General features: G+C 39.0%; 1 protein-coding gene across 2 annotated transcripts in view; it reads left to right on the forward strand.

Annotated features, from left to right (window-relative positions):
- The window catches only part of NR5A2 (nuclear receptor subfamily 5 group A member 2), a 100,305-nt gene that overhangs the window by 36,815 nt on the left and 42,403 nt on the right, over nt 1-21,087 (forward strand). For both annotated transcript variants that reach the window (XM_068952136.1, XM_068952137.1), the window contains exon 6: nt 19,042-19,161. In XM_068952136.1, coding sequence (XP_068808237.1) covers nt 19,042-19,161 — 120 coding nt within the window. The remainder of the gene's footprint in view (nt 1-19,041; nt 19,162-21,087) is intronic.

The raw sequence follows: 21,087 nt of genomic DNA on the forward strand, positions 1-21,087 counted from the left end.
TTCCTGGTTCAGTGTTCCTTGAATAATTCAGTGGGAATTCTGCATGTGCAATAAGTGCATAACAGTGCCATTGCTTTCTATTTCAAATTTGCATGTTTGGGGTTTGTTATTTTAGCAAGTTACTTAGGGGAAATATAATTCCCATGTTTACGCATATAATAGGCACCTAATGTTCATCTGAATAATTGATTAGTCAAGTCAGGCTTTCATAATTAGTTGCTGGCTTTCCAGTATAAGCCCACAAAACACTTGCTGTCAGTCTACAGACATTTTTAATTTATTAATATATATGTTATCAAAAGAGATGCAGTAGTTACCTGGAAAGCATTTATTATTTATTCTGTGGAGGCAGAAGAAGCATTTCCATTCTAGACACGTATTTTCAATCTATTGTAACTTTCCCAGAAGATTATCTTTTTGTTCTGAAAGTTTCCATGGATGTTCTCTGCCTGTAATCACTTGCAAGTGGAAATAGAGATTTTTTTTTTTTAAATCATTTCAGACATTCTTGTGTTATACAGAAGTTAAAGGGTGACATGTTTCATTGATTATAAACTAATGTGTATCATTCGTTTGTATTTAGATAAACACACCACCATCTAAGTAGATGCCACTAGCAGATATTCCTAATGCAGTCATAGGCTGTCACCAGACAAAGGCATCTGTTGATAGCACATGTGTGACAGTGATGTTGCGGTTATGAATTGTGGAGCTATACGTGATTAATTGCAGAATTGTTAAGATAAATTGTATTTATCATGTAACTCAAATACCTCATTTGAACTCTACCACTAATCCATTTTTGCTTCCTTATATTCCTGACCTTTGAACAGCTTTCAAGTAGTTGTCATTCAGGGTGAAAAACACCGTCGTTGCTCCAGAAACTTTCCATTATATGCTTAAAATAAAAAATTTGATTGTAAAATACAGAAAGAAAAAATAGTCACTACTTACTAATAGTGAGTTTAAGACCTAATGTCTGAGGAGACATCAGGACTAGAAATTGTGTGGCTTATTTTACTGGGAAACAAACTTCGCCTTTCCATTGGGAGGCAGCATTCGCTTCTACCACTTGTTGAGTGTGAGACATTGAATTGTAAAAAGATATTATTATGGAAAAGATACTTTAGTTCTACATGCGCAATACCTTTACTTCTCCTAGCCCCTGTTCAGAAAAGTCACCTTTTTTCAGTGAAAATATTTAAGCTTCTGCTTCCCATCAGTGAGATCAGAGCAAATGCTTCAATAAATGTGTAAGTGCTTTCCCAAATCAAAGTCCTTCTGAGGCTTGTCGTATTGGACGTGTTTTAAATTCCTCACCTTACAAGTGGCAGGTACAAATATAATATCAGAATTTTAAAAACCTTTCAAATCTAAAACATTTCTATTATAGAGTAGCTTTTTTTGTTTGTTTGGAAAGAACATAATGTAAAAACCACATCACAGTGGTAGAAAAAAATTGTATGCCCTTTTTGGTGGTGTGATTTATTTAATCGTGGTTCACCACTGTGAATTATGTGGTCTCACAAAATTCATGCCACAAAGTTCTCAAGCAAAACTGCAGCATCTTGTATACTACCCTATAAAATATGTATTCACATTACATCGTACACATATACCCTCTCTCGGTGTCTACTGAAAGAGAGAAGAATACAGTAGCATTTTTCTCTTCAACAGAAGTTTAATAACATACCACCCATTGCAAAATGCACATGTATTTCTAAAGGTATCAAGATAAAGTCCTTCCTACACAATACACGTATCTTGTACTTATTATAAAAATAATAAAACAAAATATAAAAAAATTAAAAATAAAAATAATCTTTATAAAAATATATAAAATGTAATCTCTGTAGACATACAAAAATATAAAATCTCATTATCTGTTTCTGTATTCATTGCAAAATTATAAAAAAATGAAACACTATATTGCAAAGACAATATAGTTTGGATTCGGAGCTAAGTTTGCAGTTGCTGTTTTAATTTCAGTATAACATTTTGTGCATTGTTAAAATCTCAGTTATAGTGTTACACTAATGTATGGATTTTCTAATGGGATATTTTTAAGAGTAAAAGTTACTACCTGGAAAGTATTCCTAATTTAGGCTGGTAGCCTAGTTAAGAATTAGAGCTGTGCAACTGCAGAGATGTCCACTATTAGCGTACAAAGTTCTCACCAGTTCGCCTGTCTATTAACCTGAGAGTTCAAAAACATTTCCCAATGGCATTATATGGCTATCTCAGTTCTTCCATTTAGACTTTGAAAGAGCATTGTTTCAAAAAAGATGTTTTAGTATTGGAAATAAATTCATCTGTTAAACAGATTCATATTTCCGTGGTTACAAGGGTGATGTGATCACAAGGCGGAAGAGAGATCATATAAATAAACAATGAATTACAAACCTGAATAGGATCGCTAAGTCTGTTTTTCTAGGTTACCGTTAAATGAGAGCCATTATGTGGGCTTTCAGATAAACTCACAAAGCTCTTATCTATACAAACCTGACAGATATGCCATTATTCTTAGTGAATAACAGAAGTTATATCATTTAGTTTCATTAAAAATGCATTAATCCATTTTTAGTAACCTTCTTCTAATTCATTGATTCAATTATACACCGAACAATAAAAATGTTTGGTGTAATAAAAATACAGTATTAAAATGTGCTTTATACATAAATATTTCAGTGCTGCAAGATTATTCAGGGTTTTAAATATATTAAGAAGAGGAATGTCATGTTTTGGGCCAACAAAGTGCGGTTTTGTTGGACATCTCTGAAACCGTAGATCAAAAGGAAGACTAGTCTTTAAAACGAGAAGGCCTGAAGTGGTCGCACTTCTTACTTAGAGAGGCTGCAGTCGTTTCGTGGACAGACTTCCTACAAAGTTAGTGGTAGTTACCGGTATCGCCCCATGAAAAGGACAGGGTAGTATTATGGGATGCGCACGTGCCTCGCTCCTAAGCATGAGGAAGCTGGGTTCTTCCAAAGGCTCTGGCTGGGGCCGGCGCTCCCGCGGGTGGGTGGTTTGAGCCGGGCGCCGCGCTGGCGCTCCGCGCCTAATGCTTCCTCTGCGGGCCGCGTCCGGAGCAACTCGCCCGTTGCCGATGCTCCCTTTCTGCCCAGGTAAATCCCCACGAAAGCCGCTCACCTTTGGCCTGCCTAAAACCAGACGAGGACTCTTGGGGCTGGGCCCAGGGCTGATGCAAGGCCTGCGGGCGTTTTGCTTGCCAGGCAGGGTGTTCAGCCCCGGCGGCATCGGGAGCCGGTCGTGCAGCAGTGGCAGCGATTCTCCTTAGTCCGAATAAATAGCGCAGGGCTCGAGGACAGCTCTTAATCCTGCAGTGCAGGAAAACCAATTAGAGTTATTCACCGAAGTCCTTCATCTATTTTGACACAGCTAGTACTTCTGATCGGTTTTTATTCAGTTTCTTTTATTAATTTTTGTGGCAGGAGAGCAAAGTATCACTGGCTGTGTTTTACATGCTCTCTCAGTGATGCTGGTCAGGCACGGCTGAGCAGGCTTCTGCGCGAGACAGTCGGTTTTCGTGGTAGCTGTGAAAAGCTGGCGTGATTTCTACAAGGTTTCCAAGACCGGAGGAAAAGAAAGCGCTCCATATTTTCATTAGTCATCTCTTTCCAGATTTACTTTTAATTCTTTCAGCAAAGCAGATCATTAAAAGCGCTGACCTGAGGTCTTCATTCAGATATCAGGCTTGCGGTGCCATATAATGTGCACCGCAGGGCAGAGGTCGCGCTGACGAGTCTGTTAATGCAGTCACGCCGGGATAAGATCAATCTCCATACTTCACCGTATTGATCTAATGACTCATTGGCACTTCCCTCTTTGAATTGATTAGCCCGTGTGCGAAACGAGGCGGATGGGCTTCTGCCCCTGAGGAGTGTGGCGGGGCGCACCCATGGCCGGGGAAGGCGGTGTTCTCACCGCTTCATTTGGGTGGCTCGTTATGGGGATGGCTCGCAGGGAATAAGGGTCATAACATTGTGTTATGAATTATTTACAACAAAAGATCAGGTTTTTGCTTCGTTTTGATTTATGCTCTACCTGTACTGAATCCTTTCCAAGCAGAGCAGGAAGAAAGAGACCTGAATGCCTAACGAATACCAAACATTTGCATAAAGAGGACCGCCACATATAAGTGACCTTAAAATGCAATTTCACTAATATAAGGTAATCATAGTGGATATGAGGGTGGGAATAGACTTCATGGGTCATCTAATCCATTCCCCTTATACAATGACAGAAATGATATAGAAATGAATTACATTTTGATTGCATACACTGGAAAAGTACTCACCTTGCATCTAGTTCAGACTTCTCAGGGAGCTTCATAAACAAATTGCACTGTAAAAAGAGATAATTTGCCTGCAACATGCGAGAGAAAAAATAAACTATGCGCATTGCTTACTTTTTAAAAGTACCCTAAAGAAACCCAGATTCAATTCCATTTATCAAATAGTCATATATTTGCAAAATACGTGTATTTGACAGAGTAGATAGGATTTTGGTGCTGTGTGTGCTCATGCAAGAGGAAATATAAAAGGAGCTGTCGCCAGAAGCTGAGTTTAGAAGTTGGCTAATGCTAGGCTGTATTTAAGAAATGTGTACATTATCACAGTCTTCACAAATATAAAGCAATACAAACTAAGGACCTGCTCCTTGAAGTCTTATACTAAAGCACAGACATTTTTGTATTTTTGTCTACATATGGATTGTTGGATCAGTCTCAAAGACATGTATAATGAAATACTTTATTATATACCATCCAATCTCGGTTACATAGGATGTCAGGTTATACAGTTATGCCACAGTACAAAAATATTCAGGTAAATATTCTCATTGTGTTGTTAAGCTGATGCTTATACCTATGTAGGAAGAGAGCGCTGTATTATTTTACTGGATTTTCTGGGTTTCTTTTGGAGGCTGGCAGTTTAAACTGAAAGATAGATATTTTTATTTACAGGGAACTGTCCATGCATGTTCCAGGCAGTGAGGCAGCACCTCTCTGCTGTTGGATTTATGGTAACATCAACAGATACTGCATAAAAACATAATAATAGTCAGTCCCTTCTCTAAAGACCTTAGAATCTGAGAGAGAGACAACAAGGAAAGGAAAGAGAAGCACAGAGATTATTTAAAAATGAAGATGATTAGTCAAAAAAAAAAAAAAGAAAAAAGCCAAGGAATTCAGTCCAATGCCTGTCAATCAAATGAGGCTGCATGTCTGTATAATCTTGCATCTGTTTATATTTCTAAACCATTCAGGCTATTTTATGTATCAGGAAAGTCAACCTGGTATCCATTTATGTTTAACCCATATTAAAAGAAAATTCTATTACACCTCAAAAAAAGTTGTTGGAGGCAGAGTCGCAATGCACCTTATTTTGATAAAGCTGGGATTAATCAGTAAGTTTTCTCTACATTTGGATATCAAAGTAACCTTTTAGTCATGGTAAATCTTCAGAAGCAGAACCTGTTAATAAACTTAATTAGAAAACAAAGCAACTGACTTAGACTACCAGTAGATTGCCAGGCACTTGGACACAAGCTATGCAAAAATAATTTTTGTAAGAAAACGTTGCATTTTTGTTACAAGCTCTTGCCATTGCTCTTCGAGCAAAGAGTACGTATTGACCAAGTTTCTGCTGCTGTGACTAAAACTTAGCTCCCATGTTTGCCATGTATGGTGCACTCATGGGTGAATTGAAGGTAATCAGAGCAAGCTGGTTTTGCTCTTCATCCCCCCAGGTGACATCAAGAAATGTGCTAGGGCAGAACCGAATAGACTGGATGTACAGACTTTCTTCTCTTTTCCTAAGCTCATGCTTAATCTCCTATTGCATATGGACATTTAGGAACCCAATTTAGAGGCTAAAAATTCAGATACCTCATAATTAGTCCACCAACAACAGGGAGATTCAGAAGCTTAGCTGTGAGTGCCTCCTTCACCATTCCACAATCATTTTTACCTGTAAAATTCCAGTTCATTCTGTGGTTTGCACTGCAAAAAATCTCTCATCCACACTTCCTAACAAGCAGCCCAAATATTAACAGAGTTTTTTCAAGGATATGGATATTTTTAAGTAAATATTAATATTAATCTTAACTGCAGCTTTAATGTCTGCATGGAACCTGGGCAGAGCTGTGACAACCTTATTTTAATAATACCTCAGAGATTTCCAAATTAGAATACAGGAAACAGGAAGTGGGAATAAATGAAACAATGCCAAATAAAAGGATAAATGGAAAAAACATTTTAAGGAACACTTGCCTATTCCTTAAACCTTCATTCAATCAACACTTCCTGTCCTTTTTAATAGCATGACTCTGTCTGCTCTTTTACACTTGAATTTTTCAGGAAAGGAGCTAATTTTCTTGTAGATGATGTTCATAGTTGAAAGAATTTAGCCAGATGGTAGTAGCGGCATGCCGAGAGCCTCCTGCAATGCTTTTAAGATGTAAAGAAAAGTGCTAAGCGTTTTGGATCATTTCTGCGTGCAGTAGCTCATTGGATCATGCATCAGTGCTACCTGCTTCTTCTGCCCAGCCTTCTTGTATGACTTCAGCTCCCTTCGGTGGTGTTTTTAAGCAACCTTTTCCATCAAATCAGATGCTGGCTTAACACACAATAACCCCCTTCGGATGTCCTATAGTGCTGGATATGCTTTCACTTTGTCCCTTATCATTGGATCACCTTTCTGACTTAATCTGTGTCCCATGCTTATTTTGTAACCTTGCGCAAGTCACTTAATATCTCAAGACCAGAAGCTACTGTCAGTTATGCTGAAGACATATAACCAGCATAACTCCACTCATGAAGTCAACCCCAGTGAAGCCCAGCTACCTCATTTGCAAAATGGAAATTAATTACTTTTTCAAACTTCATGAATATTAATTATTTTTTTCATAACATCTTTGAAGATGAAAAGATGTTAAAATTCTTGGACCTAAACTACAGGGTGGTAGATGCTGTATAAATACAAAAGACAGAGGGAAATGAGATATAGTTTTTAATTTTATTGTTATAATTAATGCTAATTCTGTCTAGCTTTTTAATATCTAGCATTGCAGTCATCAATCCCACTTCCATGCCACTAGTTTTCCTTCCTTTATTCACTCTGGTTGGCCCTAAGGGTCAGTATACAAGCAGAGGATCTGGAAGACTTCTATTTTTAGCTCAGTCATTACAGTTGGGGAAATTCAGTCCTTTCCATTGCTTCCGTTTCACTTTCAGTAAAATGGGGATCATAATATTGGTCTCTTAAAGTATGTAGGTAGGTACCATTACATAACCGTTATAAACTGTTATTTTCTGCAGCTCTCCTCTTCTCACATCCAAGGTGTTTCCTGTGCATAATGTGGAAATTCATCACTTTACACTAATTCCTTAGTTTTGTCTGTTGGTGATTTTTTCTGATCTATGCATTCTCCAGACAATCGCAGCTTTTGGCAGTAGGGCATCTTCCAGAGATGCTTCCAGCCCTGTGTGCATCTTTTCCTGTTAAGCTGATTTCTCTTTGCCTTTCACGGCCACTTTTTAGCAGAGATCTCTTCTTTCTGTATTACAGGATTGAATTTGTGGCTTTCTGTTTCTCTCATGTCTATTCCAGGCTTAGCTATTTTCACATTGGTAAAACACATTATGTAACTCATGTTGTTGGTTCTTAATAACTTTCTTATTGCTCCCTTAAAGCTTTGTCTGGTACTCCTCAACTCTTTGTCTTGAACTCAAATAACCTTGGGACTCAGTAGAGCAGTATCTTGGTTTCCTGAATTATCTTGATGTTAAAGTTTTCTTGTTTAACTTGTCCTTCTCTTGGGCACTTTTAGACCATGTCTGTATTGCTAGTTGAAACATAGGAGGTGAGTCTGGATTTGAGTATATACTCAGATCTGTCTTCAGCCATAGCCTCATCAGTCTCTCTTGTAACCTTCACATCATTTCTGACCCTTCAGTTACCTTATACCTGGTCTTTTATATGTATTTCTCTGTCATAGCCCTCACAAAATTTCCATGTCTGTAAGTGCCTCAACTCTATTCCTTCAATAAAATTCACCCATGCCTTTATCTTCTCTTTCATGGGCTCCTGCAATTTTCTTCATATTCTCCAGCTCAGCACAGACCTCTGTTGGTCCCTGTTGCTGCTTTCACGGATGTGGCATTTGCCTCTGCTTTGCTCCACCGCACCAGCTGATGGCTGTCACTGCTGCGGCTCCTGGGGTGTAAGACAGCCTCTCTGTATTTTTACCTCAGCAGCACACCATCTCCATTCACATCGTGTCTGAAGATACAGATTCTCATGATTTCTTACTGCTTTCACTGTAAATTTGCTCGGCTGTTCTATTACATATCATGAGAAAACGCTGTGGGATACACGTGTATGGGAAGTGCAGTGCTGCAGCCTAGTACCAGCCTCTAGTGCAAAGGTGTAACACAGGCGTATACTTTCTGAGTCCTGTTTAACTCGCTCTAGCTCCCCGGCTTGAGACTTGAGATCCATATGCTTTAGTGATTCAGACATGGGCAGAAGGAAATATCTGCCCTTATCTAACTGTATGTTTGTCAAAAGCATTAAGAGGAAAATGAAAAGTAAAATACAAAACAACATATTTTAATTCTTGAAACAGATTAAAATGTTGTGCAATCAAAAGTGAAAGAACATTTAAAATACAAAACTGATCTTTCTATGCCCAACATAATGCTTCATACAAAGTACATATTAATTCTAAGTAAGCAAATAAATAGTATCAATTGTAGCCTTAATGGATCACTATAGGAATTCACATTGTGATATATTTTAGTATGCACCACTGAAAAAGTAAATATTACTAGAGCAATACAGGCAAAAATAAAAGTAAAATTTTGCTAGAGTATATGCTTTTAAAACGCATTACTTTCAGAATAAAAATTAGTTCTACCTTCAGATTTGGTGTACACAAAAATAGTATGTAACATCCAATATATTAGATTCTTTGTATGGTTTTTCAAAGTGTCCAACCCTGGGTGTCTCTAATGCACACACGTAAAACGATTCTTCTCTCATTCGCATTGCTGTAAAGTAACTCCTTTTTAATCAGAAGATTAATTGTACATTACCCTGATATAACTGTAAATATAATCGGACACTGTGTACGCAAACCAACCTTTGTAGCTGCTACCTCTTAGAATAGTAAGGCTACGCTCCTCTTATGGACTGGCCTTCTCCCATCACCACACCCTGCTTGAGTAGCTGTACTGGAAATAAAAACATGCAGACCCTATTGGACAGGAGAGTACCCACACAGTGTAATTTAGATGAGAGCCAATTTAAGTAACTCTTGTGTTAATGCATGTGGAAAACAGTGCTATGGGGCAAGCAGCACTTGAAAGTGCAGGACCTTAAGTGTGCAGAGAGGTTGCTCTGCCTGCCTGTTACCATATTAAAGGTTCTCTCTGAAATCAGCATGTCTCTGCTGTGTCACAAGTGAAAAATATTTTCCATGTTATATTTAGTTGATTGAGTTTTAAAAGAATATTTATTTTGCAGAAGATAAATTTGGTTCTTATTAGGACTTTGTCTTTAATATTTTACACTATTAACAGTGCATCTCTGTGTTGTATTGATCTCTGTCAAGATTTGATGTTGCTGTTTTCTAATAAATTTTACAAATGAGAGCTAATGTAGGAGGTAAAGTTTACCTATAGACTATTGGAATAAGTGTCAGCTGGAAAAATGGGGTAGGTGTTAGAAAAATGACGTGATAATTTACCCAATAAATCATCACTTAGGAAGGGACCATTACATATTAGAAATACTTTTAAATAATGCTAAACTATTTGTGACTTAGAGAAGTCAATAGAGACTTTAATCAAAGGCTGCTGTACAAGAGAGTGAAATTGCTGATTCAATATATTCAGAATAAATTCACCACCAGTACTTTTAAAATTTACTAGGCTCAGTCTTGTCTTCTGGTTCCCAGGAGCTCATCACTGCGTATCCTAAAAAGCAGATCAGACCCACAAGGATGACAATGGATTTAATGGGCTTAATTCTGATTTCATTTATGTAGAAATCAACGTACCTGTGTTCCTGCAAGTGAGCTAAGAATCTGGCCCATCAGATTTTTGCAGTTTGTTTGTTGGCATCAGAAAACACAGGTGTATATCTGCAGTAATTTAAGGGAGCAAAACAGTCTTACCACCAAAATTGCTATACAAAGTGCATAGAATTATCTGACTTTTAAATTCTAGGCCCAATTTTGCATAACTTTATGCTGTACTAACATCAGTAGAGATACTCACAGGAGTAGGATTTTGAAGATCGGTTCTTTGGGCCCAGTCCTGAAAATGACACCTCCTCCTTCTCTCTGTGAACCATGCGCTGAGAAGAATAATTTTTCTCTTTCCTTGTCTTTGCTTTCACTTTGACAGGGACAAAACACTGCATTGTAAGCAAAATTTTCATTTGGGACTCAAAAGAAATCCTTTTCTTATTTTCAGTAGAAAAAACAAAACCAAAAAAAGAACCCAAGAAAAACACATTTATAATTCATCAGAAATAATGCTGACTGCAAAATACTAAGTAATCTTCATGCAGTTTACACAGGATATGGAGAGATAAATGTGTTTTTCAGGAAAAGGAGGAGGAGGAGGAGTTTTATATGTTGCATTTGAGGCCCTATAATATGTATATATATATATACAAAGTTTATAGTAACATTCCATTCATCAGAGGTTTGAAGAACTGAGATTTTTTTATCTACCTTTTCCAGAATAGAGGGGGCTACTGTCCACACGGACTCCAAAGATCGATAAAAGAAAAGAAGTCTTGTTCTTTAGCAGGGACATCATTTGCTGCTTGCCCAGACCTTCTTTAGCAATGTGAGGCCCCTAAGCCCGTGCAGCTGGTGTTACAGTCCTGCAGGAAAATGGGATGACTGTGACCTAATACTTAAGGCTGCTCTTCTGGAAGCATTTTGGGTAGACAGAAGGTGAGCACTGAAACTGGGAGATGTCTCGTCACTGCTGGTTTCATCACTAGAACCTGTCTTTCACAGTCATCTTACACATAGCTCTCCAGGGAGCATGCAAGAAGAGAAGCTTTAACAAAGCCACCCCTCTCCTCTTTCACATTTGCTAGACAGGAAAGATCACACACCTTTCTGAGCCCGGACACCATGTATTCCCCACCCTAAGTTTTGGGAGGGTAAAAGTGAAGGAACGTTCAAAGGTGTAATATTGCTTAATGCTATAAATTCCCCATCCTTGTCCTCTAACAAATTGAAAAGAGGCTTGATGTCCCAAATATTAATAGTTCAGTGAGCAAGGAATTAGTGGAGCATTTTAGTCCTTCTCTCCCTCTCTCACTTCGTGTTCCCTGCTGTTGACTAAAGGGAGAGCTTATGAGCCTTTCCGTCGGCATGGTACTTACGCAGTTACTTTCCTCTATCCAGATACTGATTTGCCTAATGCGTTCAGGGACTGAATATCTTGGGAACATGAACTCCCTGTTGAAATGAGCTGACATTGGCTGATGGATTCACAAGTTATTGAAGGGAGAGGTACATGCATGCACACACATACACACACACGCATGCATAGATGCACAGAGTATAAGTACATCTTTATAAGGTCCTCTTAAGAACCCATAAAGGATCAGGAGAAGGCACACACTGAAATATTTCCATTCTTCTTTTCATTTTTAAATTATGATAAAATGTAAAATGCCAAACTGGAATAAACTGTATACTCCCTTTGCACTAGAGCTGGATTGCAACAGGCAGCAGACAGTGGTGTGACACAACTTTGGCTTGTAAAGATCGCTCCCTGCCTTTATGTAGAGGAGGCAATTTATAGACAGGTTTTTAAACATAGGTTTCCAGCAAAAAGCTGGAACACTCATAGTTAACATTAAATCATTTTTTTCTTGATCTTTGTAGCATTTTATTACAGAAGCTCCAGATAATAACCACATTTCATTATGACATTCACTGATTCTGAAAGTGAGGCACGTTTTCTTTTAAAACCGCATCAGCTGCTACGTGCTGCTTTTTGACAGCAGCCTTGCACAGGAGGCTTCCCACTGTTAGCAGCCACCCATCTGGAGAGTCCAAATCCTTCCCTACCTGTGTAACAACCTGGAAGCCATGCCTTCATTCAGTAGTCAAAATTAGCCTCTGGAGTGCACTTGTCTTGTAAAACTTTGGTTTGGAGCGATCTGCTTCACTATAGCATAAGAACAGCGAGTAACAACTTGAGCTGTATGTCTGCAATGACTTGTGAGTGATTTCCAAATTACATTCAAAAGAAAGTTCAGCCATCTCTTGAACTTGCATGCTTCAGGCTGAACAATTCAGACAGATGTTTAATCACTTCATATTCACTAGGAGATGGCTATTCAATGGCCGTAGAATTTAAAAGGGGCATTGTGAGATGAATGCCTCACGTTATTTCTATATTGGCATTCCCTTTTAGAAGCATAAGTAAAAACAACTCAGCTGCATCTAACATTTTTATCGCATAAATTTCAATCATCATATTTTTTGTTTTAATCATTAGATACCCTTTTAAATTTTTAGCAGCAGAAAAGCCCAAAGCTATAGTACCAGTTGATGCAAATGAAAACAGATGAAAAGAGATCCTCCAGCTTCTCGAAAGGGAGGTGTCGAATGGGTAAAAGGTGATTGTATTCTTCAACTGGATCTGCAGCAATAATTATAAGGAAAATATTTAACTTAAAGCAGCACAAAAAAATGCATGACCCTGAAACTTTTAACAGGTAATTCATCAAATGCCAGGTTGAAAATATCTCGTCAGAAGAAAAATTGTAATAAATCTGCAGTTGTTGGTTACAGTACGCTAAATATTGTGAAACACTTTCCTAAAAGAAAGATACAATGTGGTTTTGATAAGATTAAGGTGCATTTCAGCAAAACATACACATTATTCTTCATTTTACTGTTTAGCAATTTCAATGTTCTTCTTCAGAGAAAACAAAACTTTATAATGATTAACGTTCTGTGCTGTGGGAAGCATACACTCTACAACAATACGACTCTTGTATTGCAATAGCCTTCCTCATCTATAACATCAGCACAAATAGTTTTTCAGATGAGTAACCAGCATTTCTGAGATAAGTCCTTCCTTTAACTACAATTGATAACGTGTGATTGTGTATTGCAGTGTCAACAGAGGCCTCAACGAGCCTGGCAAATTTCCCCCAATTCCCATAGCAAAAGCAGAGGGCCCAGCTGAGCGGGAGCCCGGCGTTTCTAGGCCAATGAGCCCCCCCCCCCCCCCCCCCACTCCGACCCATCTTTCTGTCCTCCCAAGAAAGAGTGCGTCACTACAGTGCTCAGGATTACACCTTCGCACTTCAAACAGAGTGTATTTCCCCTATACCTGGAAAAAGCCTACACAGATTGCTTTATATCGTGTAAGATAAATTATGCAAACTAATAGTTGTGTCTACATTTATTCTCACGCTTGCCTATTTTCTAATTCTTATTAGTAGTGGAGAACTCCGAAATCTGATTTAAAGTTACCTAAAAATTCTAACTTGCAGAGGGGATCAGTGGAGGAACCCAGGCACGCAGCCAAGGAATTCTGTGTTCAAAAGTGTATTTGGATATTTAACAGTATTAAGTTCACTGTGCAAATAAGCAATACCAAGTGAATCTTTCATAGCAGACACAAAGATGTATCCCTGTGCCACCAGGCCCCACGGTGCTGCTAACTCTCAGGGAAGGGGGGGGTCAGCGGACTTTGGAGGACATGGGGGTCTGTCTCTCTGTGTCTCCCTCTTTTCACCAACCTAGTCTTTTTGATGTTCTAAATGAGGAACATACCCCAGCTTGCTGTGAAGCTGCAGGGTAAGCTAATGTAGGGACCCTCACGCTTGGGGCATAGACTGTCCTACCACACTGTGACCCACCTTCACCAGTTCCCACAGGCTCCTTCTGCTCTCAGCTGCACAGCAGCTCTGCTCTGGTGCTTTACTGAGAAGAGATGGGATTGCCCGTGGCTGGGAGAAAAAAGGGGAACAGCCGGTCTGCATCCAGCCCTCTTGAGCACTACAGCAAATGGGCTGCGCGAGCAGCAATTCCCTCCTCTGTGGGAGAGAGAGCAAAAGGTTTGTTTCTCACATACCACGATACTGAAGTCTAATTGATTAATAGTATTGTTATCATTTGATTCTGTGCACGTTTTGAATCATAATACTGTCAAGATATTGCCCACCGTGAAGATATGTTTCCAAGCCAGTATAGGAAGGACAAAATCTTAAAACCTTATCAGAAGATACTAGGTTGTATCCTGCCAACAGCCTGTACAGGAAATACCCACCAGTGGCTATTGCATAGGCAAACTGGCTGTGCAGTGTAGTTGCTCATGCTTACCTTTCAGTCTTCCACATGCTAAAAGATCTTTTCTGCTCAATGACTTATGCTGCTACAGTAGTTTATCCTGGCTAGCATGGTAACTAATAGGCAGCACAGTGGGATGGTGCTAGGTGGCTGTGACAATAATAGTTTGTCTTCCAGCTTAAGGAAAATACTACAGATAGTCCAAATAGCGTGAGATAAAGGCTGTGAATGACTGCAAATTCTAACATACTTCCTTGTTCTCACCGAAGGCACAGGTCAATAGCATTTGCATGTAGGAAATAGGATATACCAATTGACATGCACTAATGCTATCAGAAAGCTATCCCTTGCTCCACCTTTGTGTCCCTACTGCTTAAGAAATAGACAATATACGTGCCCACTTTCACCTCTGGGGCTATTTCTGCCCATGCTGGTGATATCTGCCACCCTCTGCTTCCCTGACGCGGAGTCCTTACTCGCTCCTCCTCAACACCAGCAGCATCCCTCACTCACTCTCACACAATCCCTTCAGGTCTGCATCATATCCAGTCTCACCATCCTCATCTTCAAGGTTTTGTCTTACCTCCACCTTTCCTTATCTTTTCTAACCTCATCACCTTCCCCTCCTTTAAAGTCTCCTCTTAAGCACTCTCTTTGCTTCCCTTGACTTTCAACAGCAGTTTTACAAGTTTGTTCTTTTATTCCTTTTACTCCTTTTAACATTATTGTTCTTTCATGTCATACTGCATGCTAGAAACAGCTTTTTATTTCTGTTGAGTCACACACCCTCCCTTAGCTTCCTTCACATTTCTCATTAGAAGTTAATTCTTCAGCAACAATTTCCACTTGTGTTATCCCTACTGATAAGAGCCTTCATCTGAATGCCACTGGCCAGATAGGACCTAAATTTAACCATCTGTGCACAATGTTGACTCATGCTTTTGCTTGAGGCTAGATAACTGTCAAATGGGTACCTCGTTTAACAAATTGCTTAGGTAATGCAGTGGTTACTTTATCCTTGTGTCAATGTTCTGCTATGGCCGGGAGGAGCTGCAAATTTGGGAAGTGTTCTTGCAGCGGCCCGTTGTTGGTCATATGATGTTCAATTTTTATTTATAGGTATTCCCCGTAGCTGGGACAAAGGGCGTTTTTTGATGTTGTTGTCCATACATTGATAATGCTCACAAAAATCTCCACAAACTGAAGAACCTCAAAGTTTAGCCAATAGTGCAAGCCTATGAGCTTATTTCTCTTTCAGTGTATAATGTGATTGAAAATGATGTTCGTTACTGAGGAAGTCCCAGACTGGACCCAAGTCATCTCGGTGACAGAATCTTACCTTTTAGCCTGCTCTCCCTGTTAATGGAAGACCAAAATACTTCAGCTGTGGAGTCGTAAGACTGAATTTGGCAAAGGTGCTTTTTCTGTAGAGGACCTTCCTCTCCAGAATTCACTCTCCACTTTGGCCATCAAAGCTAATTGCCTCTTTGCCTTTGAGGATCAGTTTAAGGCACATACTTGTTTTGGTCAAAGGTTGAGTTTAGTTACGCCAGACAATATGTTTCTGTGACTCATTTATTCAGTTGCCCACGGAAGCATGAAGGTGTTTATGTTCTGGTTGGACTAGATCCACTTCATAAAGTTTACCATCTCATTCTAACGTATTAAGTGTTTGTTACCATTTTTATTCAGAAGTGGTCTGTTTTCTGTTTTTCAATTTTCCAATTAGTATGCATTAGCAGAGATACTGTATGTGTTTTTCATTATTTCCATACCTTTTAGAAGTAGTCTGTAACTGATCACTTGCCCTACGTTTTAGTACTACCTGACTCTCCTTAAAATCATCTCTGTTTCTTCATAGTGCAAACTGGGAAGCATTCTGCTGCCCAACCACCTTTCTTATACTCGCAAAAGCAGATGGATCTAATAGTCCTCTCAAGCCAATACTGCATTGTGGATATTTATTTTGCTTTTTGTGCTATCCAGTTTATGGGCTTTAGCTGGTTAAATTACAGTAAATGCGAAGAAGCAGATTTTGTGAACAGTGGTATGAGTCTTGTAGAACAGCAGGAGCAGACTCTGTGCAAAACATTTTTTTGTGCTTTTGCCACCTCATACTGCTCTCACAGCACTGGCTCAGTAATGATATGATAAAGCTTGGGAGGTAAGCTTTTGATTGCAGGGTAGCTGCTGTTGGGGCCTTCAGAAAGCCAGACTTGTAAAATGCAGTTTGTTTTCAAAAGTCGCTGCCTGTGGCTGAGACAGAGGGGTTAGCTGGAAATATGTCATTTAGAATATAATCAAATGCTTGACCCCTCATTCAGGTAGCAGTTGTTACTGCATGGAGTTTGAATGTTTAAACTGTCTCACAACTTGTTTTGTTCAGATGTTCTGGCAATTCTGTGTGAAACACTAGTTTTGCATGAAACTATCATGTTAGCATGATCTATATGATTTTTGTAACATCTTTTTTTGTAACACAGGAGAAAATGATCACAAATCAGTTTCAGGTAAAAAGCAAGAATACTCAGATCTGTAAATTTCAAATAATTCCTTGTATTTTAGATTTGGCCCATATTTTGTTAGGGAGTGTATCACTGTAGCAATTTACAGTCCTCTGGAGCTAAAAAGTCACTTGGTTGAAATGGTTTTGTAGTCAAATACATGTTGTGGGCAGAGGAAGAGAGATTTTTTAATATAGACTCAGCCTTGCTCTGTGATCTGAACAGAAATGAATTATCATGGGCATAGACAGCATGGGGACAGAGCAAGGCTGCGTTTGTGATAGCACTAGCTACTACTCTGACTTAGTAATATATCCATCTAGAGAGTCCACACCTCTTTCTCTCCTCCATCTCTATTGCCAATGGATATGTGGCTCGTGGGTGATATCTGAGCATACGTGTATTAACTGTGACTGTAAGCAGAACAGCAATTATGTTGAAAGATTATTCTTAATACTGCAAAGCCAAAGCATGCAAGAATTCTGAAATATCAAAACTGAGATTGTTCACACAATAGTAATTCAGCCCCTTTGTGTCTATGTATTAAAATCACTATGATAACAAAAATGCAGATTGAGGACAAGATTAGCATAGATCATACAAGCATTAAATAATTTTGCAGTGCTTGATTTCACAACCTTAAAATGTTCTTTTGGTATAGGTATTCAGATATAATTCCCCGCCCCTTTTTTAAGAGCAAACTAAACAAAAGTGGCAAATGATATCATCCTCTAGGTAGGCCAGTAGTGGCGAGGACAAGACATGCGGTTTACCAGAAGAGGTAACTGCTGCACTTGTGGAGCAGCAGAAAGCAAGAGTCTTGGGTGCTAATCCAGGCTTGTGGAGGGGAACATGCTCAGCCGTACACAGGTTCTTCTGCCCTTTTCTCCCCATTGGCTTTGTGCTAATCTGCTCACTTTCTCTACTCTTTCTTTCCTCGTTTCATTCCCTTATACAGTCCAAAGAAGGGAAATAATTTAGGCAGATTTTGAAGGGGCAAAAACTGGGACAAGAACAGCTGGGAGAGGGACTGTGGGCAGAGAGAAGGGAAGTTAGGACTAATAAGGAACGTAAACAGAGACTTAGATGTTTAAGCTGTTAAAATTTCAGCCATACATCAAGTGACTCAAAACAAGTAGGAAATACTAGGTGACTTTCGTAGACGGCACTAAAAAAATCTATCAGTAGCAAATGTTACTGCTTTCTCTATGTAAGCACATCACACAACCAGAAGACACACTTGCAAAGATAAAGCTCAAAAATTCATTAAATCATAGATGATAACATATGAAAAGACCTATTGCACCATCTAATTCAGCTCATGCAAGATTGCTCTCTATAATGTGGTTTCCTGCGCATTGCCAAGTCTGCTTCCAGACTGATCGAAATTAGAACCCCTGAACGGCTATTTTGGTAGTTCTTTCTCTCTGAAATTTTAGGCAAGTCTTCACTTTAAATATTTTCTTTTTTAGTTTCTTTTTTATATCTCCTAGGTTACAAACATTTTGAACCTGTTCAGCAATTGCTATCTATGCAGGTTTCTCACTGCCTCATGCGTATCACTTTCTTCCCCTACCTGTGACATCTGAAGCTAAACAGCTTCTGCTTATGAAGAAGTTTTCTTCCTTTTTCAGAGTGCCAGAGCCATTATTAGAGTGTTTACCTGTTTCTTCACTTTATTGCTTTGCAAGGGAACTCCCTCTGATTTGGCCCTGTTGCAGCAGCAGTGCTGCTGAAATTTGCAGATCCTTCACTATTTCTGGAAGCTAAGGTCCAAGGATGGGGAATATGAAGATCTTCACATTAGCATTGTTTCTGCTATTATTATTTCTGGATAAAAATAATACCCCATTCCATGAGCATTTCATAAATGTCTTATATAATCTGTTACTATTACTTTGCATAACAATGCTGTAATTCTGCTTTCCTAGAATGCAATCAGTTGTAAATATTCTGTGCATTTTATGGATAATGGTTTTGGCAGGGGCCTCTTTATTTAGCTGAGAATAGCAATTTTGTGAACAAAGACTTTTCAACAGTATTTCTGTTCTCATAACATTAACCAGCCACTCAAAGACGGAGGCGTGGTAGCCGGTTCTGGTCGGTGGCTCTGTCGCGTGATGTGAGAACTGCTCCCACAGTAATGTCACCAACGTTCATGCTTGCTTTACAGGTTGATGACCAAATGAAGTTGCTTCAGAACTGCTGGAGTGAACTCTTAATTCTAGATCACATTTACCGGCAAGTGGTACACGGAAAAGAAGGCTCTATCCTTCTGGTTACCGGGCAACAAGTGAGTATGTGGGCTCAGAGCAGTATTGATGGCTTTTTAATAATCATTTTCAAAATAACAGGAGTTTAACTAGATCAGAAGCACTCCTGGGTCCTGAGAGATTCTCCACAATAATGTAGATAAAATGACTTGTGCACTCTGTTCTTAGTCTGCTTGATTACAGTTAAACTTAGAAAAGCAGATACAATCATAAGCACTTTGCTTTTCAAATATACTTGTATACTTCAGTGATTGAAAAATAGTAGATGAAAAGTGTTTCTCAAGAAGTTATATTTTCTTAGGGCTAAAATGATTTCTGACAACAACAAAAAAAACTCCTAAACCCTACGCTTTAGGTATGAGCAATTACCGTTTATTTTCCCTTCAGAATTGTGGTTTACGCAAAAGAATCACTAGCTGGATCAGAAACCTAGATAACTTGCAGCTATTACCACAGAAATATCTTGCTCTTAGAGAAGTATGCACATGTGTGAGAGGAAATCAGAAGCTGAGACCTCTAATCCCAGGAAAAATTGTTCAGCCCATGGGATAAATGCAGGTACTGTCTCAGGAACTGTCTCCGGGTATGGACTCTGCAGTTTCTACACAGCTTTCCAAGGGTTAATTTTCTCCAGGCATCAGATGCACAGGTCACCCAAAACATAAGAGCAAAAATGTGGCAATCATGTCAGGAAAACTGTGAGAAAACCCAAATAAAATAGAAAGCTTTGTCTCATTCATACTTTCCAAAGCGCAAATGACTCGACAATGAAAATAAGAACCTCATTCCTAAGATTCTTATTCTGACTTTAATGGAAAAAACGTCACAGCATCAATGAGAAGTAAAGCGTGCCTGTGCCTTGTATTCCTGATTCAAAGTGAAAACAAGTGAGGGGCCGTTGCTATTTAAGTAGCTGCAAACTAAACTGTGTCACTTTATACACACATGGGAAAGAGTTCCTTTTTCTAACTATACAGATACACCACTTATCTCTATGTGCTGCAGTATTTCCTTAAAGCTATAGTCATTTCAAGTCTGTAGCCATTTCTCAACACTCGGAAGTGTTTATAAGAATCAGAAGAGAAAGAAAAGTAACTATTTGCACTTATGATAATAGCTGTGTAGTGAAAGAGAGAAATGGTCCAGTCATCCAAGAATAGAAATGGGAAGATTCAAATGCTAGCTACGAAGCTGACTCCTGCACATCCTGTGGAAAGTCACTAACCTCTCTGAGATAAAGCTGTACTCCCTAATTATATTAGCTGAAATTAGTTGCATTACTTTTGATTTAGACTGGTATTGTTGAGAGAATTACTGATCCGCTTTCTGTTTCATCATCTGCAAAAAAAAAAAGGACAACTGTACTGGCAATTATCTTATTTACGACGCCGGGTGCTTGGCTGATTCCGTTGTTTATGAAGCTCTCAGTATATTGACAGTTCTCTGTTCCTGAGAGAACGGCCAAATTAATGTCTCATTTGCTTCGCGACAAGCTAGTTTTTAAAAGTTCTGAGTGTTTAAGTCCTATTGAAATCAATAGACATCTAAATATCTTTAAAGGCTAGGCATTGTCCCCATTTTTCCACGGCAATCATTCTTACTGCATTACCCACTTTTACTTGGAAAAAAACAGATGTTGGACAATAGATAGCGGGGTGCTTATTAAATGCTCTGTTTAAAGAAAGATCATCAGCTCAATTTGGACATTGTAGATTTCCAGAAAGAATTATCGTCTCAAACTAAATTAAAATCTGACTAAATTGGACTGATTGCATATGTTTTTGCCCCAGGTTTTGTCAAATAGGTTTAACACGTCCCCCTTTCAGCCCAGTTTCACTTCTACCTACGCCAGCATTTGTCATTCTGAAGTTGGTGCCAGCACCTCAGTCTCCTGTCGTCCATCAAACTTTCCTCCTCGCACGTAGGCTGCTTGGAGAACAGAGGCC

The sequence above is a fragment of the Struthio camelus genome, chromosome 8 (assembly GCF_040807025.1).
Source record: "Struthio camelus isolate bStrCam1 chromosome 8, bStrCam1.hap1, whole genome shotgun sequence".
NCBI lineage: Eukaryota > Metazoa > Chordata > Aves > Struthioniformes > Struthionidae > Struthio > Struthio camelus.